Genomic DNA, 25,118 nt, shown 5'->3' with positions numbered 1-25,118 from the left:
GCTCGGTGAGCTTTTCCGGCAGAAAGCCATTTCTACCCGGAAAGCTCATCGAAGCGCAGCACCGCCATCTTTTTGATGAAACGTGCTTCCGTGAGGTCACCGGAAGCACTTTTTCATCAAAAAGATGGCGGCGCCCAGCTGATGCCGGTACCGGGCCGCGGCGCCCAGCTGATGCCGGTACCGGGCCGCGGCATCAAAAAGGTTGGGGATCACTGATCTAAGTGACCAGTCTGTCATTACAACAAACCCAAAAAAGGGGACCTTCTTTCCAGATTTCAATGATCAGGCTTAGTTCATGATCACGTGACCAAGGGACTTTGGGGACTTGGTAACACATTCATGTTTACAACCATTTGCAATACCCCATAGTCATGTGACCATACTTTACAATAGTTTGATCAAAACCCAGCACTGCCAGTTTTCAGTGCGAGCCATGACTTTAATGAGCTTGGCATTCACTTAACAAAGCCCTGCAAAAAAGTCCTAAAATCCAATCAGTCACATGACTGACTTGTTGTATGACTGCCATCATGGCAGACTCTATTATGGTTTTAAGTCAAAGAAAACCTGTACTGAAAAATGTTATCTTTTTGCCAATAAAATTTTAATCTAAATATTTTTGAAAAATATAGGCAAATCCAAGTTACCAACATATAAATGTTAGAATATCCAGACAATTCCCTTCTTTGTGCAAATTCTAATGGTCATTGAAGCACATAGGTCATGGAATAGATCTCTCTCCATTAAGCTCCTTTGTATTTGATTCAGACTCACCATTCACCTTGCCTTCAAGTTTGAATAGCAATGTTTGTTGATTAACTTACTTGTTTGTGGATAGAATAACTATTATTATCCTAAATGCTGGTCATTTCCACTAGACAACACTGAGCAAATTACATACCTGCATATACAGTTACATATTTTTATTTTAAAAGAAGGAACACTCAAAATCTCCGATTAATGCATATGTATCATCTTATATGGTAGGAGTGCAATGTTTCAGTGGTTAAGACACTGGTTTTGTCACTGAAAAGACAATAGCCCAGGTTTGAGATCTGAGATCTGCGTCATAGGTTGAGCTCCCATTATTTGCCCCAGCTCCTGCCAACCTAACAGTTCAAAAGCATGCAGATGGGATAGACAAATAGGTACTGCTTTGGCAAGAAAGGTTCCTGCATTCCATAATTTTCATGCTGGCCACACAATATGGACACATCTCTTAGACCACACAGGGTCTCTAGGCAGGGGTGGGATTCTACCAGATCACACCTATTCGCTAGAACTGGTTGTTAACATTCTAAGCAGTTTGGAGAACCAGTTGTTAGAATAAATTACTGGCCTAATCCTGTAAGGAAGGCAGGAAGGAAACATTCTGGTGTTGCTTACAGAAACTGCCTCTCAGTTAACCCTTACTACATTCTCGGCAGGACTAGACTTCCTGTCTCAGGAATGTCTCTGGAGTTTTTTTCCCCTTCTTTGCTGGTACTTTGCTTATGTGGAGTGACCATTTAAAGTTACAATGGCACTGAAAAAAATGACTTATGACCATTTTTCACACTTACGACTGTTGCAGCATCCCCACAGTCATGAGAGGCCAGGGGAGGAGACGCGTGCCTCGATGTGAGTGATATTGAGTTGGCCACGCCCAGCCAATAACATGACCACCAAGCTATGTCCACCCAGTCACATTACCAAGCCATGCCCACCACCTAAGCCACGCCCACAGAACCAGTTGTTAAAAATGTGAATCCCACCCCTGTCTCTAGGCTGAGAATCAGAGATGAGCACTTCCCTCTTGAGTTCGATACAACCGGATGGAGGAAACCTTTAATTGGCTTACAATGAACATGAGGGAAAAAAACAGTAACACCCTGTGTATAGGATCTAATACATATTAAGGTGGGGTTTTTTGGTGGTGGTGGTGGGGGGGAATAAATGTGTGTATAACATGTGAACGTTATTTCTCTTAATGCATCCCCATGGATGGAGTTTTGATGGGCAATTTTACTTGTTGTATTTGAAAGGGTCCACCCGGTCACAGTGGGCCTCCTGGGCCCCCTGGTCAACCTGGATCACCTGGTCCATGCTGCAATGGTATCATTAATGGTGGTGGTGGTGGTGATAAAGGAGGTGGCTACTACGGAGATCAGGCATCTGAGGGCAAAATTGATGTGGGTGAGATTTTAGCTTCACTGAAATCAGTCAACAGCCAGATTGAAAACATCATTAGCCCTGATGGTTCACGGAAGAATCCTGCCCGTAACTGCAGAGATCTGAAGTTCTGCCATCCTGAACTTTCAAGCGGTATGTTCCATTCCTTTCTTATCTGTGTTAACAAGGAATATGGGATCCTCAAGAAATATGATTCTTTCTGTTCTTTTTCTAGTAATACAGATATATGATTTGCTATATAAAGTCACGTGCTCTTTAATTATTCGTAAAAATATGATAAAACTCTACCGGGTAAAGAAAGGAAAAAAAAGTTGAACATTCCCAGAAAACATAAACAAAAAAGAAAGAAAATGTCTTTGGGAGTTACTATGTACTTAATTTGTACTTTAAAATGTTAAAGAAATATGTTTATGCAGATAGTTTTAAAATAACACGCCAAGAGTAAAGTATACATTATTAGAGAAGATTGCCTTATTCCCCAAATGCCGATCATTTAAGTGGAGTATATCATCAAACAGCTGAACTAAATAATGTTTTTTATTTGCTTGCTTGCTTACTTGCTTGCTTTTCTTTTCTTTTTGTAGGAGAGTATTGGATCGACCCTAACCAAGGTTGCAAACTGGATGCCATCAAAGTATTCTGCAACATGGAAACTGGGGAAACATGCCTCAGTGCCAATCCGTCAAGTGTTCCAAAGAAGAACTGGTGGACAAGCCCAGGTCCTGAAAAGAAGCACATTTGGTTTGGAGAAACTATGAACGGAGGCTTCCAGGTAAACACCGCATTGTTTGATACTTGATGAAAGTGTTTATAGTTATCAAACTCTAAGCAAGAAGCAGAACTGAATGAAAGACCTGTGTCAAACAGACACCAACCCTTTTGTGTTTTCCCCACAGTTCAGCTATGGAGATCCAGATCTTCCAGAAGAAGTTGCAGATGTTCAATTGGCATTCCTCAGAATCCTTTCAAGCCGAGCCTCTCAAAACATCACCTACCATTGCAAAAACAGCATTGCCTATATGGATGAAGCCAGTGGAAATGTGAAGAGAGCACTCAAGTTCATGAGTTCTACTGATAGTGAAATCAAGGCAGAAGGAAACAACAAATTCACATACACAGTTCTGGAAGATGGCTGTACTGTAAGTAAACAAAATGCCCCCATTACAATTTTTTTTTAAAAAAAAAAAAGAGGGAGAGAAACATTCAGTATTTTTGGTCATTACAAAAAGTCAAACATGAATACTTAACATACAAAACAATTGTAAAAAATAGAATTTTCAAATGGCCGCATTTTCATAGTAATCTTCAGTGCAGTTCTCTTGATTTCAATGCCCAAAACTTACATTTATGTACTGTTTATGAGCTTTCCACTCTGCCACATATCTCAAGAGGATGCAAGATTGGTTAGAAAGATATGATGGCTACAGATGCCATGTGTATTTGGGTCCCACTGAAATCAATGGGAAAAATACATTTCCATGACTCATTTAGATTGCTTATCTTTATCTGGATCTAATCTGGAAGAAGTATCCTTTAGAGCAGTGATCCCCAACCTTTTTTACGCCGCGGCCCGGTATCCCCAACCTTTTTTATGGCGCGGCCCGGTACCGACATCAGCTGGGCACCGCCATCTTGTTTTGATGAAAAAGTGCTTCCGGTGAGCTTTCTACCCGGAAAAGCTCACCGGAAGCACTTTTTCATCAAAACAAGATGGTGGCGCCCAGCAAGCCAGCGGCCCAGTAGGACTTGTTCCACGGACCGGTACCGGTCCGCGGACCGGTGGTTGGGGACCCCTGCTTTAGAGGAGGAAAAATTGAAGTATCAGAATTGGATCAGCAAATATTTTAATATAGCGTCTGCAAGAAGCAGCTGGCAATGATTTACTCTTCTCTGTCCACATCAATGAAAGGAAATCTTTCAGAACATTCAATTTTTAAATCTATCAAATGGGTGGGGATGTGAGTATCAATAGTATTCTTTCATTCCCTTTGGTTATATTTGCTAGTAGAAGCCCAGCAAGTTACTGGGTTTCTGGGAAGTTCTGAAATCAGGGTACGCAGAAGAGCAAGTATAATTGCTCTACCTGAATATATTTTAACATAGCTGTTATTTTGTTACATTCACAGAAACATACTGACGAATGGAGTAAAACCATCTTTGAATACAGAACACGCAAGACAATGAGGTTGCCGGTGATAGATATTGCACCTTTCGACATTGGCGCTTCCAATCAAGAATTTGGTGTGGACGTTGGCCCAGTTTGCTTCTTATAAATCAATGCTCATTCTGAACCCTAGAAAGCAAATTCACACTCCATCTTTGCTCTTGTTTTAACCTTGGCAACTATTAGAGTCAAATCAACAGTACCCCAGTTATTTATTTGCAAAAATTCTAGAAAGAGGGGGGAGAAAAAAACAAGATAAATTCACATAAAGGGTTACCATTTTCTTATTTTGCTCTCACACAGAATACAACAAAAATGTCTTTTGCTCTTTTTCCTTTCACCAAACTCCTATGTTCAACAATGCTCTCATGGTGCTACATTGCAACTTCAACACTCAGCAACTCAAAACTGTAATTTTAGTTGAATGCTTGCCCAACCAATCAAGCACTGGTGGATTCCAGCATCCAAGTTTACTTTCCATTATAAGATGCAGTTCATAAAGCTAGAGAGAATTCCCTGTTTCAACTACCTCAACATGGACAGAAACCGGGATAGGTTTGATGATTCCCATCAAGAAAGCAGAAAAAAAAATGTGTTGGGACCAAGGAATACATCTGGTCTGATTTGTTTGTTAGTTTGTACCTGTGCCAGATTGAGCTGAACAGAGTATAGTCCATCAGAAGAAAAGAATGCCCTAATACCAACAGCCTTGTGTTATTTTATTTCTGGACTGCATTGCATGTTTTAAAGGTGCTCCAAAACTTTCCTGTCATTGCTGGTCAACCACTAAAATTGGGGAAGTGTAAAAAAGATAAATACGATGGTGCTAGTTGTGTATGTTTTCCCTTCTAAATCTGCAAGCCAGGTTTTATTGACTTGCCTAGAAACACCAAAACTTGACAACAGTCATAAATGTCTCTTGTTGGATGTCATATGGTTGGTAGGCCATTTCTGAAGGACTTTTCTTCATTCACTCTGTAAAAGTCAATAAAGATGCAGAATCATGAGTTTCTCTTGTCACATTCACACATGTATAGTGTTGGAGGTTAACCATCTTTGTAAGCTTTTATATGGTTGTTGGTCTTTTCTTTACAGAGACACATAATAAAATCTTGTAATAAAACTTGGAGGTGTCCTTTCTGTGTTACTCTGCTGGAGGTTTCATAAATGATCTTTAATATAATTTGCTCATTGAGAAAATGCAAGGCCTTCCCAGATGAAGAACCATCTGATTCTGTCGTTTTGTTTTTTAATTCCATTGAGGAGTTCTGGCAATGGCTTAATCTTTCTTCTCATTCACATTGCCAGGCAGACCAAGCAACTTTATTGTAAATAATTAGAAAATCATAGACATGGAGAAGTTCTGCCCACATAAGAAAGCTGCCTTGTACAGATCAGTTTCAGACTCAAACCCCAGGCCTCCTTCCTATCTTTTCAAATCAATGGGTTTTATCCTTATTTTTTTCAACCTTGAAACTCCATTCCATGTTGATTAGATGACTGGCATGACTGTCAAGGGTTGAAATTTCAGCCCACCAACTTCATCCCCTTATATTAGGCTGCTCCCCAGTCTTCTGTCATTTCCCCTTGATATGGCTATTTTATAGAGACTATAACAAATCTGGGTGACTATTAAATATGGCAGAAAAGAAACATGTGGCCATCTAGATTTTTGCAGTCCAGATTTGACAACCTTATTTCTTAAAATAAATAATCTATTTCTTCTGTTGTCCTCCTTATTTTACCATCTCCTGCTCATCGCTCCATCTGAAAACTCAAACCACTTTTTCACTTCCTTCTATGCTGTCTGTTTTTCTTGTTCTCTTTCAACATTATTCTGTTCCTCTATTTCTCACTCTCAGCTTAGCTTGATAAAACAAAATATAAAATTGTACCTATAAAATGATTATAAGATTAACAATTTCCACCATGTATAAAAAATGAAACCATGCAAAATTACCTCCACGTTTTTAGGGGAAGAATGGAAAACAAGGAACAGACAGCCATATTTAATAATATTAGCCCTCCGATGGCACTACTTCTTTTTTGCCACTATGATAAGGTGTTAGCAAAAATCTCATTTTACTTTTTGGTTTTAAAGGAGAAGTGCTATATTTATCTATTTTTTTCCTTTTACAATATCAGATAGCTGTATTAACACAATTCAAAGATACATATATACATACATGGGAAAAAAGATGAAGAAATTGAGAAAATACAAACAATCCACTTGTAAGGCATCCAGAAAGTATCCATGATATCAGTTACTCCAAGACATTTTCTCTCCAATTGATTTATTTAGAAACAGATCTGGTATGTCTAAAGCAATTTCCCAAAGTGAAATTATTTTCGCGCGTTACACAGAATCCACCTTCTCTCCTCCCAATTCTTCACTTCATAAATCACAAGAACCAATTAACTGCAACTGGAATTTCTTAATACGACATACAGAATAACCTTGAACTTTTCAACTCCTCCAACCCCCTTCCAATAAAATGTGTCAGCTGAATTTCAAAGCTGACACCACTATCATGTAAATAAAAAGTCAGATACTGTACATGTGAAAATTTATTGCATACTGTATAAAGAGTACACCAGATTATTATCTGTTGTTATTAAGGTAACTCAGAAAATTCAATCAAGTTTGATAAAATTGTGCTTCCTAAGCTCATTTTACATTTTTGCTGAAAATCAGGGTGTATGCCCCAGTGAGTTTCCATTTCACCTCACTTTCCATTTAGAACAGTATCTCATGAAGTTAGCTGGTGCAGGTTATAAACATAGCTGAGCTCTCCAATTCATGTGCTGTGAAGTTCATTCAGGTTATTTCAACAACTTTATCAGAAGCCATGAACAAGGATGGAGGTACCATTATAATCATGTTCCGCACTCTTGTCCAAGCTGCATTGCCTCAGAAGAAATGGTCCTCCTCATTCTAGGATTTTGGCTGAACCCAACATACATGAGATCAATGTCACGTCTGTTTTCTTATCATTACAAAAGGGTTATAAGAAACCACGAGAGAATAAAGTGCCTCTTTCATGAAAACTCCATCAACCCTGAAATTCCTCTTTCAAAGCAAATATATTTGCAAAGAATCTTTGAGTTAGTCTTATTTCATACTTCAAGTCATTTAGTAAGGAGAATTCCTTTGACTCCTAGAAGATTGCATAAGCAAAATGTAAACTATCAAAAATCTAACATGCAATCAGAATGAACAATAGTTTCACTTATTTTCATAATCCACTGAATTTCATAATTTTACATCCATTCTTATATTGCAATATTAGTCTATATAACTCTGGTGCCATGCATAGAATATAATGGAAATTTACAGAAATTTAATTTAGTGGACATATTACCTTTTCATCTTTACACCAAAAATATCCTTATTTGAACAGATAATTATCTCATCTGCCATCATCACGCTTGTGTATTGTGTTCGTCTGTGTGTCAGGCTTTCAGAGCCGTTTCTGTTTTAAATTTGGTGCTAGCCTACTGCTGTGTTAGAATGGTTTTTTATTCATCCTGATTAGTTGGGAGTCTTGGTATGTGTTTATTGGTCTTGGAGTTTGCTGTGTTCTGCTTGATTGGTGTTTCTAATATCTTCTGTCTGTTTTGTAGTGTTTTTTTGCCTTGATTAGCTGGCAACATTATGTTTCGTGTATCGGGGGCTTTCAGCATGGCTTGGCTTTGGGTGAATGGCTGGCTATCATTTATTAGGAAGCTAGGTTTCATCTGGGTGGTTGCCTGGAGTGTGATAAAAGAAACCCTAGAAATCATCAAAAACAAATACCAACCACCCAAACACCTCATAGAACTAGCAGAACACTGCTTAACCAACACATATTTCATATACAGAGGACAAAGATACAAGCAAATTGAAGGAGCCCCCATCGGATTACCACTGTCACCCGTTATTGCAAACCTGTTCATGGAAGAATTTGAATCCAGAGCCTTGGCTAATGCCACCCACAAACCCAAACTATGGTTAAGATACATCGATGACAGATTTCTGATTTGGCCCCATGGAAAAGAAAACTTAAACAATTTCCTAACACACCTAAACAGCACACACCCCAAAATCAAATTCACCATGGAAACGGAAACAAACAAACAACTACCATTCCTAGGTGTACTAATCTACAAAAAAACAGATGGCACACTAGGACACACCATATACCAGAAGAAAACACACACCAACTGCTACCTCAACACCCAATCCCACCACCCAGCACAGTTAAACTCCGTGGCCAAAACACTAATTGCCAGAACCAAACGCCTTGCAGACAAGACACACATAAAGATTTGAACTATGCACCCTGACCAAAGTACTGACAGCCAACGGCTTCCACAAAAGCAAAATCACAGGCCTGATCCACAAAAACACACAGAGACATAATAGAGACCTAGAAGATGAACAGACCTATGGAACAGCTGTCCTGCCCTACATAAGAGGTACAACAGACAAAATCAGTAAGATACTACACAGGCATCACATCAAGACTGCCTTCAAAACAGACAGAAAAATAGCAGCCATTCTAAGAAACCCCAAAGATAAAATTGACCTGGAAAACCAAGGTATATATGAAGTCCCCTGCGCATCATGCCCTGACACATACATTGGACAGACCAATAGAAGAATAAGTACCTGCCTTGATGAATACAAAAATGCAGTAAAAAAGCTGTAACACACTTCCTCACTAGTCCAACACATGAAAGCCACAGGTCATAGCATCGACTTCAATGGCACCAAACCCCTAGCCACTATAGAAAACCCCAGCTACAGAATTATCAGAGAAGCCATAGAGATTGAAAAACGACCTGAAAGCATGAATAGAAGACATAACTCCACCAGACTGTCAATTATCTGGAAGCCTGCACTCACAAACAAAAAAATCTCCACACCACAAGCCAAACAAATACCTGGGCACAAACAGACCCCTCTCCCCAATACCTCCAGCTCAAACACACCCCAGCCAGCCACCCAGATGAAACCTAGCTTCCTAATAAATGATAGTCGGCCATTCACCTGAAGCCAAGCTTCACTGAAAGCCCCCAATACACGAAACACAATGTTGCCAGCTAATCAAGACAAAAAAAAAAAATGCTACAAAACAGACAGAAGATATTAGAAACACCAATATATACATACACACATACACACACACACACACACACACACACACACACAATACAAAGTTGGCAAGTTGCGGCTACTTTAAAGAGGAATCTTCTTTAGAATCACCAGCATTAAAAAAAAAAAACCGTATGAACAGGTATTCAAGGTCACCCTGAGACATGCCAGTCATTGTGAGGCATTGATTGAGTTCACAAAACCATGAAAGTTGATTGCTTTGAATCACAGTTAAACATTGATGAGGCATGGTTCTTTAAGAATATCACCTAAATAATGATTCATGTCAACCAAAACAAGATATTGTATTAAAACAAACTTTCTAAGCAAGCCAAAGGATCCGTGATTAATTTTCTGAATAATAACATGCAAGTAGGATTCTAACACAGTGATGGAGAAATTATTCTTGTGTATTGCTGTTAGCATTGACAATATTTTTCACCTTAGAATAATTCCATAGAATCATTTAGTTACTTCACGTTTAGAATAGCTCTACCCCTATTTTTATGGAACCTAAAAAGTAATGTTGACTCTCAATCTGAATTCCTAATACAGATAATCCTTGAGTTACAAATGTAACAGAGCTTGCCAACTACCTTCGTAAAAACCTGAGGATTTGTATGAATGAATCACATAACTTAAATGGAATCACTCCCTGCTTTTGCCCACACATTCACTAATCAAATGTGTGGATCATTCAGTGCATAAGGTATGTCAGGGTAGGGAAGGCAATGTTGGGGGGCTAAGGCTTCTGACCACTCAAGGCTTCCCCAGCACACTAAGTTAAAAAATATCCAAGTTACCCAGGAGCTTGCTCTTCCTGAAACCATCATCTGTGAACTATCCTTAAATATCACAATTCGATTCTTACTATGTTACAGAGCACCTGATTATGACATCGAACATGTAAACAAGCTAAATACATTACTAACATGGGCTGCATCCTGCCCATACCCTTTTATCTTTCTTGGTGATTTCAATCTACCTCATATTGACTGGACCCTAAATGAATGTACAACTGAAATCATACACACAACCTTCTACAATGCTATTACAAATCTGGGACTGGAACAACTAGTAACCAACAACACTAGACTAAACAACTGCCTCGATCTCATCTTCTGCAATAGTTTGAATTTAATTTACGGAATACAAACTAAAGAACCCTTTTCCAGCAGTGACCACAATATGATTGACTTTTGTCTCAACATACACCCACACAAAAATCACCACAATGATGTAATCCCCAATTGTAACTTCAAAAAAGGCAACTATGATCTTATAGACAACGATCTCTCATCCCTTGATTGGCAATCTCTATTCACTGGATGCAATACTGTTGAAGACCATTACAACATATTTTTACTTGAAGTCAAAAGTCAAACTATATGTACCAACAACAACTCACAAAACAAAACAAAAAAGCAGATTACCCATAACAATAAGGAAACTTCAATCCAAAAAGAGATCACTCTGGCGGAAAAACAAATCTGGTCACGTTGCCAATTTCAAAAGCCGATACAAAAATTTATGCCACCAGATAAAGACCGAATGCACCAATTATCACATTAAACAAGAGGAAAACCTTCTAAGCACCAATTCCACCCGTGCTTTTTACAATTTTGTAAACAACAAACTAAAAGACTCAAGGTCCATCCCACCCTTGATAGGACTTGATGGTAAAGACTGCAACGACGACACCATTAAAGCCAACCTCTTTAACACATTCTTCGGCTCAGTATTTGTAAACAGCAATGGATCATGCCCAGTATTTCCTAGCCGTACCACAGATAACAATAATGATCTAATACATATCGATTTTACAGAAGACAATGTTGAAAAAGCACTACGTAATCTAAAACCATCTCTATCTATTGGACCTGATGGAATATGTGCCTACTTCTTAAAAAAGCTATCCACTGCCATAGCCAAACCTCTAAGCATAATCTTTGAAAAATCTTTCAGGACCAGCTCCTTGCCTAACCTATGGTCACAAGCCACAGTCATCCCCATCTTCAAAAAGGGAGACCCAAGCCTAGTTGAAAATTACAGACCAATCTCCTTATGCTGCGTCACCTGTAAAGTCATGGAATCAATTATTAACCAATCCATCATCCTCCACTTAGAGACAAACAACCTACTCTCCAATAAACAATTTGGTTTCAGAAAAAAACTATCCTGTAATCTGCAACTCTTACACTGCAAAAACATATGGACGACACAACTCGACCAGGGCAAAGCAATAGACACAATCTACATAGACTTCTGTAAAGCCTTTGATTCAGTGGTACACGACAAACTACTAAAAATAAAATCCTATGGTATCTCTGGACAACTGAATAACTGGATAGAAGCATTCCTGGCAAACAGACAACAAATGGTCAAAATTGGGAGCGTCCTATCAAATTCTGTACCTGTCAATAGTGGTGTCCCTCAAGGCAGTGTTCTAGGACCAACTCTCTTCATACTCTACATAAATGACCTCTGTGATCATATTAAGAGCAATTGCGTTCTTTTCGCTAATGATGTAAAGCTGTTCAATACCACAGACAATACTGCTACCCTACAAAAAGATCTTGACTATGTATCAGAATGGTCAAACAAATGGCAACTTCAAATCTCAACAAATAAATGCTCTGTCTTACATATTGGCAAAAAAAAATCAGAAAATAAAATACAAGCTGAATAGTCAAGATCTTGTTGATGACCCAAGCTCTGTAAAGGACCTTGGAATACTCACCTCTAATGATCTAAGTGCTAGAGCCCACTGCAACTACATAGCCAAAAAGGCATTAAGACTTGTTAACCTAATCCTACGTAGCTTTTTCTCTGGTAATATCACACTACTAACTAGAGCATACAAAACATTTGCTAGACCAATACTCGAATACAGTTCATCAGTCTGGAACCCACATTACATATCTGATATTAGCACAATTGATAAAGTCCAGAAATATTTCACAAGAAGAGTTCTCCACTCCTCTACTCGTTGTAGAATACCTTATGCCACCAGACTTGAAATTCTAGAACTAGAAAACCTTGAATTACGCCGTCTTCGGTCTGATTTAAGCATGGTATATAAAATCATACATTGCAATGTCCTACCTGTCAATGAATACTTCAGCTTCAACCATAACAACACAAGAGCACACAATAGATACAAACTCAAAGTTAACCGCACCAAACTTGATTGCAGGAAATACGACTTCAGCAATAGAGTGGTCAATGTCTGGAATACTCTACCCGACTCTGTAGTTTCTTCCCCAAACCCCAAAAACTTTAACCTTAGACTGTCTACTATTGACCTCACCCCTTTCCTAAGAGGTCTGTAGGGGGCGTGCATAAGCGCACCAACGTGCCTACCGTCCCTGTCCTATTGTTTCTCTTATTCTTCTTTTATTTTTCTTATATGTACCCATTTCATGTATTCACAACTATGTATACACTTATACTTATTATCTTGTAAACAATTGGCAAATCAAATAAATAAAAATAAATAAATAAATAAATAAATAAATAAATAAAAAAATATCTCATGCTTCCCCCTCCCATTATGCCTGACTGGGTCACTTATCTTACGAAGACCTTGATGATCAAGGGAGCTGTCTTCTCTCCAGCCTCTCTGCCACGGTTTTGCCTTGAGCAAAGGCTTACTGAGGCCTGCAGGGATGAGAGATTGCAACCCTATAGGCTTTAGTCATTTTTGCAAAAAGCCTTTGCTGGCGAGAACGGAGGCCATGAGGTAATTGCACATCCCTCCATTTATGGCAGCAAAGGCTTTTCCTCAAGACCTTTGCCATTGAGAAAGGAGGCCTGGAGGGACGCACATGGCAAAGGCTGTTTGCAAAGTTGGCAAATGGAGGGAAGGCTTTAGTGCTTTAGGTCTGCCCTCCATTTGCAAAACCTTTTGCTGCAGATTTGCAAAGGACAGAGGCCTAAAGTACCATGACATGATGCAAAATCAGTAGTGTGAGACAGAATTACATACATACATACATACATACATACATACATACATACGTGCGTGTGTGTGTGTGTGTGTGTGTGTGTGTGTAATTCCGTCTCCGCTGGCTGTTAGAAAGTTGCTAAGAAACAAACTATTCCAGAGGGTGTGTTCTTGGTTGCATTGCACCATTTTAATTATTTTATTTGTTTTTGTTATTTATGTGGTTATTGTATGTTTTAATGTTGGTTGCTTTAAATGTTATGTGAGGTATACCTGTTGAGAGTTGGTTGTGGCCGTGTATAAGATCAATAGTTAAAAACATAAGGGCAAAGCTTTCATCGTAATGATGCAATGCTGCTTGCATTATGTTGCAGGATCCTGTGAACACTTTCCCAAAAGGCATTTTGTTCCCATTTGTATTCTTTTATACTTCCTGAACATGTTGCTGAAAAGAAAATTAGATGGAGAAGATTGGTTGCCCCTTTAGTAAGACTGTAAATAGGAGGGTAGGTGGTCTTCCTCTGAATAATTTAACTTTGGTAGAGTTTGAAACAAATACACCAAATCCCATAAGTAATCTTTGTTTCTGTCCATCATAAATCTGGCACCAAGCTGAATCGCATCCAGAGAAGAGTCTGAAAGGAATATTCAGGAGTTCAGGAATCTGGTCTTTGCTAGAATAGCCTATTCTCCTTTTTGCACTGGTTAAAAATGGTAGGAAAAACTAGTACACGGGGCTTAGATGAAACAACCAGAGTATCACTCCTACCTGATAAGGGTCCCCCACTTTTATTTTTTTGACCTCCAGTTGAAGCACCTGTGTTGTTTATGCCCAAAGGGTAGAGAATCTTGAATCAAAGAAGTTTCCATTCACTTTTCTGAAAGTTCCTTTGAGTTTTTTGCTTTACCTTTCATTCAGAAGCTCCAGGTAGTATCACTAGTGTTCCTTCATCTCATTTTTCCCCATCCACCCAAACAAAACCCCCAAAACTGTGATGCAGGTTAAGCTGACAAAGGTTCCATGGTTCCATGGTTTCTGGGCTGATCGTGGACTAGAACCTAGGACTCTCTGCTTCTAAATCAATGCTGTAATCCCTAGACCAGGGCTGGGATTCTACCAGTTCTATCCGGTTCGACAGAACCCCTTGTTAACTTTCTAAGTAGTTCAGAGAACCGGTAGTTAGAAGCAATCTCTGTTTGTTTTTTTCCACCCTTATTACATTCTTGGCAGACAGCTTAGACTTGCTGCCTCCGGAGCTTGTGAGACTTGGCTTTCTTAAAGGGGAAGGGTTGTTTTAAGATTTTTACACTGCTGTTGGGAGGAAATACTTCCCTGGACAATCAGCACTTTGAAAAAATAATTGAATAACAAAGCAAAGCTTTTAGTGACAGGGAACCAAGATGAGTGACATTCAGCAAGGCTTATTGGCTAGCTAGAAGGATTGACATTCAATCGTGAGTTTACATACCCTTTCTAAGTTTTGGTCTAAAATTAAGGTTGTTGAACCTTAATTCTGTGCTTGGTGAAGTTTAATCCTGTGTTTATTGATGGGATATTTTCCCTTTTCAGCTTCAACAAGCAACAGCTACTGTTGTGATTTAATTATTTGTATTGTGTTTGAATTTTTTCTTGCCTCATGGTTTCTTTTTCTATTTGTTTTCTATCTTCTGTCACTGCTTTAATATTATCTGGCACTGTCCTTTAGGGGTATACTTCCAAGAGGCAGGATACAAGCTTGGCACTGATTTTTTTTACTGCCTTTCTGGAGGGCATGTGACCTTTCCTTAAATCCGGGTGATTTCCTTAGGATATCTTGTGAGGTGAGACCAGCTGGTATTTTTAAATGGTGCAAATGGATCTAAGGATTACTTTTCCTGGGTCTGCTTTTTCTGGAGAGCTTAAATGACCTCTCTGTTAAAGGGTTTCACTTTATGAGCAAGAGTTGGCTGTTTGATAGTTATCACTGCATTTTAACTATTTTAATTCCTCAAGGTGCTCTGGCACCCTGCCTGATTTGTAACTCCGGCCTGCAGGTATTTTTAATCTAATGATTGGTATTTAGAGCAGCTTTTTGCAAGCAAAAAAGCTTTTTGTATTTTTGTATGGGTAATCCTTGACTTACAACAGTTCATTTAGTGACCATTCAAAGTTACAATGGCACTGGAAAAAGTGAAATACTATTTTCCACACTTATGACCGTTGCAGCATAACTGCAACTGTTGTTCTTGGTTCTGATCTGGTTCAATAGCTTGTGATCCAATGTAAGAAGGATGTTGAGGAACAAAGAGTGAAAGGGTGCAGAAGTATTCATCCAGAATTGAAGGTTGGGCTCCTGGGGAGAAGGAGCATCTTTGGGACTGAAACTCGTGTACTGTAGATACAATAAGAAGCATCAGTTGGGTCTAGGAAGGGTCACCAGTCTGAAATGTTAAAAGCTGCATGATTCTGCAGCCCTCAGTAGGGTGGTTTCTTCTTTCCTTCTTTCCTTCTTTCCTTCCTTCCTTCCTTCCTTCCTTCCTTCCTTCCTTCCTTCCTTCCTTCCTTCCTGCTATTGCCTTTCTTCTGGGCTGTTCTTATTCTATTATACTGTAGAACTGGGGTTGCTCTGAACATCATCTTGTTTATAAGCTGCCTCATTTGTTTCTGTTGATTGCATGTATTTTTTCTTAAGACCCTGCACAAAGACTAAAAAGCACAGTCCCTGCCTGCAGGCTTATTCTCTGATAGGCAGAGTACAATAGAACAGGGCCAAACTGGGAGAATCCCACCTCTGGGTGTGTGTGTGTTTACGTGTGTGTTTCAGGTGGGCTTCCTAGCTTTAGAAGGAGATAGGGAAGGAGGAAGGGACAGAAAGAGAGAGAGAGAAAGAGGGAGAGAGGGAGGGGGAGAGAGAAAAAGGAGAAGGAAGGACATACACCCTGGCTTCAGAAGACTTTGAAGCAGCACAGCAATCTAGGGCTGGCCTGCAAGGGATCTTGGAGGTCATCTAGTCCAACCCTCTGCTCCAGCAGGAGATCCTTACAGAATCAAAGAATAGCAGGGTTAGAAGGTGTTGTGTGTGTGTGTGTGTGTCAAAACACCCAAAACAGGCCAAGTAGCTCTGTGGAGGTCAGTTGTAAATTAGAACACTTGCTAAGCAACTGGCCATTAAGTGAGGACCTGGTCATTAAGCGAGGACCACTTACATTTGGTTTGCTAGTCACATGGCCACCTGGCCACGACCACCCATCACATGACCACCTAGCCACGCCCAGTCAGCAAGCCACTCCCACCCCAGTCGCATGACCACCAAGCCACACCCACAAATTAGGCCATGTCCACAGAACCGGTTGTTAAGAAATTTGAATCCCACCCCTGCCCTAGACCACACTGATCTCATCACAGGTGCTTGTATCATAACCATACCTTAATTCTTTACCCCGTGTTCTATCTGAGAATAGGTATGGAAGAGTAAAAGGAGCTTAATTACAAGGGATTGAATCTGATAAAGAAGTTACACATTTCTCAATAGATTCTCCCACTAAAAGCATGTTTAAATCTTCCCAATTTTTGACACCTACTACATACGGAAGGAGATCAAATTGAATGAGTTGTAGCCTTTGTTTTGCAGCTGCTTTCAGAACAAAATCTTTTCCATTATACAAGAGGCTACCTAGGAACTCTTAATGGTTTTGTTTGGTTTTTTGTTCACTCTATAAGCAATGACAGCAGAAGGAAAGAATGACCAAGTGGCCTTTTCATTAGCATGGAACAGCTGTGTGCTGTTTTTATTCCATAAATAATTATAAGAAGAAATAATGCAGGGAATTCAATGTTGAGCTTGTGGTCATAAAATCAGTATCATTTCATAAAGAACCTCAGATCAACATAATCCCAGGTAGAAATCCTATCATCATCCTGAATTCTTAGTGGCTGGATTGTTACATCACATCAAATTATAATGTGGCTTATTTAAAATTTTATTTTAGCATATTGTGCTAACCTTGTCATTATAACACATGGTTAACTGCTTGGTATGATGTGTAATTCAGTCACTTATGGGTTATTTAACAAACTATGATTATGCTAAGACATGATTTGTAAACTTGGATTGTCAGCTATTATATAATTAGGTTGTAGAACAGACACTATGAACCTTCAAACATTCCAGTTCACAGCATGCAGTTGTTTTAGCATTTATATTGACATGCTAGAACTGCTCGTGGATGAACAATCCTTTGAATCTACCATAATTCAAGCATTGTTTTCTAGTTTGGGAAAAGCCCATATGTCTTCCATGTGGCTTCCCTAAAATGGTGTGATTTAAACTGAGACACTGGTTTTATCACGATATTTTATTCAACAACATTGATAAATCTTAAATTTCAGAGTTCTAAAGCCAGACTTGTCAAATCCTAAGCTTCCAGGTATGTGATTGATAGAAATAATTTTGGATAACTCATCTTGACTTTTTAAAGCACTACCACAAACACTTGTCACTCAAGATTCCCTTTAATATTTAATTTATTAAGTGCTTTGGGTGCTACATTTTGAATTTACAGATGACATAGCAAACACACACTCTACCATGCACAGTCCACACACACAGAATCCTGTTGCCTTTCCCTAGAAATAGATTAAATTGTCAGAAGGACTATACACAAAGGAAGCCATTACTCAACATGAAACTTGTATTTAATTAAATGCTTTGCAAAGATACATGAATAAAGCTATGCGTATGGCTTTTCTTTTGTGTGTGTTTGTGTGTGTGTGCATGTGTTTATTTAGAAAAACAAGCAAACAATCAAGAAACAGGAGAACATAGGTCTTCAACAAAGAAGCCAACTGAAGAACTAGTCTTGTAGCCACATGCTCCGTGGAAAGAAAAATGCAGTGATGAACACCCCGTTCTGTAGATCATAAAACCATAAGAGGAAAAACGCAATGTATAAGATTTTTTCCCAGACACCAAAAATATAGTAATTAAATTCTATTAAAAAAAGAAAAGGTTGATGACAATAAATTTATTTTTCCAGGATTGTACAGAAACTGTTGTAGCACCATTCCCTTTTTCATAAAGAAAACATTTTAATTATTACTTCATTATTATGTTGCCCTGTGTATCTCCATACTTGGAATTATAACAGAAGCATAGCACCTTGTTGTATCTAGAATTAACACTAGATTATTAAATGCATCCCAGCTTCTAGAGATGAGGTAGCTCATGCTAAGAAATGATGGACCATTGGTTTGTCCTAATAAATCAAGACATGCAATGTCACAATTTCTGATAATGCATGACCAGTTATTGAGTGAAACATTTCTTTCAGCCACAGTAAAAATCTAATATTTATGTTAATACCTGATTTGGGATTAATACATGGGAATAAATGATACACACACATAATTGGACAATACACTTGAAGAAATTGTAGCAGCCTTCCATAATCTCTACGTTATGTCCACTCCAACTATCAAAATTCTTAATAATGACCCTGCTGGCTTGGGAATTCTCAGAGTGGAACCAAATTTACTTAGAAGATGCTCAGATAGAGAAAGGCTACATTAGGGGAATTCTGATGTTACCTGAAGTCATTTAGAAATTTCATTTTTGACCACATACAAAATGTAATACTCTACAGATTATTACTTTCAAGAAATAATTGTTCACTAAAGGTTTTCTGCTCATTAAGTCAACAACTAATCCTTTCCACAAACAAAATATTTAAGTGTTGACTCTGAAACTTATTTTGGAAAATAATTTTGGGGGATTATAAATTTATTGAGTGAGATAACATACTCTGAGCTCTGGGAACCTTATAATTAAAACATTAAAAACATAAATATTGTCTTCTTCAATTTTTTTCCAAACTTTTGTCCAGATGTTTAGTTTCCATGATCACCAATGCTGATTACTGAATTAAAGGATTTAACATCCAACACAATTGGAGTGCATCATGTTGAGGAAGACTGATTCACTTTCATTATCTGCTATGACTGATTGCAGAATACACTTTTAGCCAGTGGTTTCAATTATATGAATAATGATCTTCCTGAAGAATGTAGCCATCTTCTAGCATCTACTGCCTGTCAAACATATATCTACTTATCCAGGAACAAAGATCACTGAACTCAGTAGGATTTCCTTCTAAAAAGACAGTACGAAGATCACTTTGTTGTTGCAATCTATGGATTTTTGCCACCATTTTCATTTCCAAGTTCTCAATAATCTATTTGAAGCTGACCCATGAATCCTTCTCACCACTCCTGGTCTTGAAACCATGAGCTATTCCTGAGCCAGTCTCTGTACTGTCTATCTGATCAGGCAGCAAAATAGGATATTCAAACAATGATCCAACACTTCTGAATGTCATGTTGTCTGCATTTCTCCATATCATAATGGTTTCTTGGGGAAGAGCTGTGCATTGTCCCTCTGTTGTATTTTAAAGTAAGATAATAATGTTTTGTTAAGATGTCACAGTGGCTGAACCTCTATTGGAAAAGACTGGATGAGTTCAGAGCTGGGGTGATGCCACCAAAGGGAAGCCACTCTTCAAAACCTCAGTATATCAAAAGGGAAATTGTTTCAACTATGATTTGAAATTCACAACTGCTGAGCTATAAATAAAGTGGCTCAGTTGACAAATAGAACAGATACCACAACATTTTGAACACAGGGCCATGACTGACTGTGGAGGTACCCTATGGCGCTGCATTAATGGACTGGTAATTTTGATATGGTGAACATCTGAATCTTTTACTTATTTCCTATTGCTGTTCAGCATACTTCTATTATATGAATTACACTTTTTAAAGTTGAGCAGAATCTCCAGAAATCATGATTACCTTTTCTAATTAGGAAACAAAGATTAGTTTTGAATTATTTTAGATACAGGTGTGGTCACTTGTCATTTTAAAATAGGATTTACTTCATTAAAATGTTGACTTAGACAGTGAGACTGAAGATTTGTAAGTAAAATAAATACACTAAAGAAGGCCAGGAAGTTAGAAGGAACTGTTATATACAATGCTGATTGTAATATCAGCCGTAATTTCAAGAGTCTCAGGATTAACTTCACTCAGTCTAAGTTCTTGCGTTCTGTTGCTGCTGCTGTCATCCCCAATGCTTTTGAAAAGATAAGCCCATTTATTTATTTATTTAAGTATTTACTTATTTGCTTCTTTACTTTTTTACACAAAACAAACTGGTCCAATCTCTACTCCAAATTCTTGGTCTGCACCTCCAACATCTACTAGGGCAATATCAATGATAGGTAACCGTGCCACATTCTGTGTTTTGTATTCGAAGATTGTGCTGCCCACATTCCCATTGTGTTTCTGGAAGAACAAATCAAAAGAGAAACATAAGATTATCAGCTGGATTCCTTGAATATCAATAAGAAAATGAGAGCAGGCTAATTATTACATTCTATGAAAGAGCTCATTAATAAGCATCACTCCAATTCAGACCCTTTGTATATACAGTGATTTGGGAGGTATGTAATCGTGCTTACACTTTGGTTAACAGTAGATAAATATCAGAATACATTAGATATATTAGGATAGTACTACAATCCTTTCGCTGGATACCACCACAACAAATCAAGATGTTTCCTCTCTCTTTCAGTCCTGATAGCCTGTATCCACCTAGGATCTTTCTATCTGCTCAAGGATATAGCTGCAGTTTATAAAGAGAAATCAGCTCTGGTGGTTCCCAGCTCTGGCTACTGCTATAAATTAATTTGGAATTCAGAGCTGTGATGATTTTTTTTCCTCATGAGAAACAATTGAGTAGCCACACACACAGTCTAAATAGTTTATGCCCCAAGTTAATTCACTCTAAAAAGACTTACAGAGCAAGTGTCAGAAATGACAGTGTATCTAAAACGGTTATTTCCTTCAGCTCGGATATCATGGTCATTGGCTCCCTTCAGCACCACAGCCTTCTTCAGGTTCTTAGCTTGGTCATCCATGTAACCTATACTGTTTTTGCAATGATAGGTAATATTCTGAGAGGCCTCTTTGGAGAGTAAGCGCAGGAAAGTCATTTGCGTAATCACTGTGTTGGGTGATTGATTATCGCCATAAACAAACTACAAATGAAGAAAGAAGGAGGCATTATTATTTTTTGTTACATTTCTTGAAAATGTTAATATTCTTCTTCAGATCGGTTGGCACTTCAACCTTGTCAGATGTTCCTGCACCTTCCTTTAATAGCTTGTTGTGGATTTGGACAGGTTCAACTACAGAAACAAATAACCCAATAGGAGCTTGTGTTTTGCCTTCCTTATTACCTTATCTGGCAAAATAAAATCTTTATGTTTACAATAGGGCTTTGCAAAGTTCTTCCAATATTCTTCCCATAAACTCAAAGGCGGGGATCAGATTCAACTGCTCAGTTGATCCCTTCCATGATACAATGCACTATCTCTGTAATTTTGTTTCTTGCCCTTTTAGTCCACTGCTCTAGGAACCAGAAGATTGAAATCTTTTAAATGACTAGTTAAATTAAATAAACCAACACTAAGTCTCAGGAAAACTCACTCTAGTCCAGTGTATAGTATTCATTTGTTTTAATTAATTAATACATTAAGATGAAGAGAGGTAAACAAATAATTTTAAGAGATAATATAAATCATAACTAAACAAATTAATAATTAAAGGTTTAACTAGACTGCCAGGTTCACTGGTCACCAGTTCAGACAAGCAATAATTCTGGAGGGCAGGAATGGATATATTGCCCAGTGCTCACTCACACACACACTGGGAAAGGGACCTCCAATTGTGTGTTCCTGTTTAGTTTGCTGACTGCACTTTGCTTTCCTCTAAAACAGTGTTCCTAATGCTGGCAAGTTGAAGTGGACTTCACCTTCCAGAATTCTTCAGCCTGGATGCTGGCTGGGAAATTCTGGGAGTTGAATTCTTCACATCTTCAAATTGCCAGCATTGAAAAACACTGCTCTAAAGTAACCTCTGTATTTAGATTGACTGCCCATTCATTTCATTTTCTCTTTTTATTCTTAAATCAAGCCTATAGCAGATACTGCTACAGAATTGCAACTGCAATCCTAGCATGGTGGCTATAACAACTGCCTAACAGGCAAACAGCCCCAATTTGAAAGGTAGCAATAATTAGATTTTTTTTCCTAATTACTATTTTTCTTTCCCTAAACCTCTGTACTCTTCTATTGTGTTTTTTAATTAAAAAGAAATCACATTCTTACCAGGCTTCAGACAATTTATGACCACTGTGCTTGTGAGAAAGATCTCTTTTAACAACCACAGATTGTGTGAAGAAAAAGGTAGGAAAATGCAAGTAGGAAATTTTTATTTGAAAGCTGTTAATTATGCCTCCAAATATGTGTGTTTTAATGCGTTCAACCTTATAGATATAGATCAGTGGTGGTATTCAGCTGGTTCGCACCGGTTCAAACGAACCGGTAGCAAGGATTTGGCATGGGTCACTGGCCTGGCGGGCAGGCAAAAGCAGGCTGCAGGCATGTCACACATGTGCACGATGTTGCGCATGTGTGATAGGGACCAACTGGGCAGGGAGCGGAGAAGAGAGTGAAGAGTAGCAGGGCCAGCCAAAGGCCTGATTTATCAGTTCTCTGAACTACATAACAAACAGTTCTACCAAACCAGTCTGAACTGGTAGAATCCCACCCCTGAAAATGCCCCCCCGGAAGCTTCTGAGGTTCAGAAGGCCCTAAAACAAAGCATGGGGGTGCTGCACATGCCCCCTGGCTCAGTTTTCTGCCTTCCTGAGCCCTAGGGAAAACTTTTGGGAGAAAAAACGCCCCTCCCGAGGCTTCCTGTGGCTCAGAAGGCCCCAAAACGAAGCATGGAGGGGTTGCTATGCACCCCTTCCCAGGCTCAGTTTTCTGCATTCTTGAGCCCTAGGGAAGCCTTCTGGGAGCAAAAATGCCCCCACAGGAGGCTTGCCTGAGGCCCAGAGGACCCAAAAATGGGGGGAGGGGTGCTGCAAAAAGCAAAAAAAAAGCATGCTCAACTAGTCACATGGCCATGCCCCCTAGACATGCCCACAGAACCGGTAGTAAAAAAAATTGAATCTCACCAGTGATGTAAATATATTTAAAAGCTATCTGTGTCTTGATATACTTATATGTACTATATGTATTTTGATACTTTCAATTGTGTACCCCAAACATTTATTTAATAACTGAGGTGAATTAAAAGGAAATATTTATTTTCCTTCAATACAAGGTTATGGAAAATTCATCATGGGTATCTTTTAAAATGAAATTCCACCCAAATTCAATCTGCTGTAGCATAAATAGGATATAATCTAGAGAACCTGCTAGCATCTATCTCAAAATAATTATTGGCTCACTCATTGCATGAAAATATATATACTTGGGGAAGCGGCATATAAAAAAGCATATAATTAGGGAAGCTGCAGTAAAAAATGAATATATGGGAAAGTTGAAAACAAAAATATGTCTGGCAGCACAGATGCACGTACATAATGTACATGTATATAAAGGAAAACTGTGTGACAATAAGTTTTATGTTAATGGGGAATGGATGTGACAGCAATTGCTGTAACACAGGTGGGATATAATTAGCAAAAACATGCCTGTATGTTGTGGAAGGCTGCATAAGGAAATCCAGGATTAGACTAAGCTGCATATGTTTATTCCAAAACAATAACTGAAATAAATATCAAGAAAATTCAGATTAGTTACCTGTGAACCTCTGTTCATATCAAGTCCATACCATATTGGTTTTAGATCAGATGACCTACTTGTCCACCATGTTTTACGTGGAATAATAGCTGGTTTTGCAGCTATACATGTTTCTCCTGTTTCCATATTGCAGAATGCTTTGATTGCATCTTCTACACAGCCCTGATTAGGGTCAATCCAATATTCTCCTATGAAAGCAAAATAGGAAATCTTAAAGTATAACAAACCAATTTTTCCTTCTCTATGTTGCAGTTCAATTTCAATTAAGGACAAAACATAACTTCAAAGTACTTTCCTTCCTATTCAAGTTTAATAGTGCAATCATGTGCACATCTATTAATAAATAAATGTGCATATGGTCAAGCAATGTATTTGAGTTCAATATCAATTGTTCCAGGATCAAGGTTTGTGATGATGTAGCAAAAAGGTAAAAGAGGAGGTACTGGAAAAGGACTTGATAGTCTGCAGATACTTGGTGTCCAAAAATAGCTAAACTAATTTTCAAATTTTTAATTTTTGTTGTACAATATTTCAAACCTGGGCTAATTTAAACTCCATTTATAACATTGCTGCCTTTTCAGTCAAATATGCTTGCATAAATATTATCTTTCTTTATTCATAATTAAATAATTTTCCTTACATTTAAGACTTGGGCAAGTAAAAGTAGAATTGGCAATTATTTGACAAATCCATCATCTTTGGCCTACTTTTCTTAATTTGTGCTGACAAATCTTACAAAAAATCTTTTTCTGGAAGCATTTATTATGTATCAAATAATAATAGTGGACAACCTGAACAAGATTTCTTACATAGTTCATCTTTTATATCTGCCTCCTTTATGGTTTTTATGTTCTGGCTATCTTGTAGCAGGCTGCTTAAATTTTAGTTCCTTTACTCTGGGTGAAGGTAGAATAAAGATAAAAAGTAAAGACAAAGACAATGTCCTAATAAGACCAATCTATTAATGGAAGGGATCTAATCATCTAATCCAGGGGTGTCAAACTCAATTT

At 38.3% G+C, this 25,118-nt stretch overlaps 2 protein-coding genes across 4 annotated transcripts in view; one reads left to right on the top strand and one right to left on the bottom strand.

The window, feature by feature from the left end:
- Positions 1-5,459, top strand: part of COL3A1 (collagen type III alpha 1 chain) — a 77,850-nt gene extending 72,391 nt beyond the window's left edge. Inside the window, exons 48-51 of the mRNA XM_026668018.2 lie at positions 2,025-2,304; positions 2,757-2,944; positions 3,069-3,311; positions 4,299-5,459. Coding sequence (XP_026523803.2) covers positions 2,025-2,304; positions 2,757-2,944; positions 3,069-3,311; positions 4,299-4,445 — 858 coding nt within the window. The 3' untranslated portion in view covers positions 4,446-5,459. The remainder of the gene's footprint in view (positions 1-2,024; positions 2,305-2,756; positions 2,945-3,068; positions 3,312-4,298) is intronic.
- A 12,446-nt stretch (positions 5,460-17,905) lies between these two features.
- Positions 17,906-25,118, bottom strand: part of COL5A2 (collagen type V alpha 2 chain) — a 173,328-nt gene continuing 166,115 nt past the window's right edge. Inside the window, exons 52-55 of one of the 3 annotated variants that reach the window (XM_087949585.1) lie at positions 24,109-24,296; positions 21,253-21,492; positions 20,571-20,737; positions 17,906-18,309 (exon numbers count right to left, since the gene is read on the bottom strand). In XM_087949585.1, coding sequence (XP_087805711.1) covers positions 20,591-20,737; positions 21,253-21,492; positions 24,109-24,296 — 575 coding nt within the window. In that variant the 3' untranslated portion in view covers positions 17,906-18,309; positions 20,571-20,590. Of the gene's footprint in view, positions 20,738-21,252; positions 21,493-24,108; positions 24,297-25,118 lie in introns of all 3 variants that reach the window. The other 2 variants (XM_087949586.1, XM_026668017.2) reach the window with 2 other exon arrangements.

The sequence above is a fragment of the Notechis scutatus genome, chromosome 1, assembly GCF_049901735.1.
Source record: "Notechis scutatus isolate UNSWTSFEM ecotype Mainland chromosome 1, rNotScu1.2, whole genome shotgun sequence".
Taxonomy (NCBI): domain Eukaryota; kingdom Metazoa; phylum Chordata; class Lepidosauria; order Squamata; family Elapidae; genus Notechis; species Notechis scutatus.
This window is presented reverse-complemented; position numbering and strand designations above follow the sequence as displayed.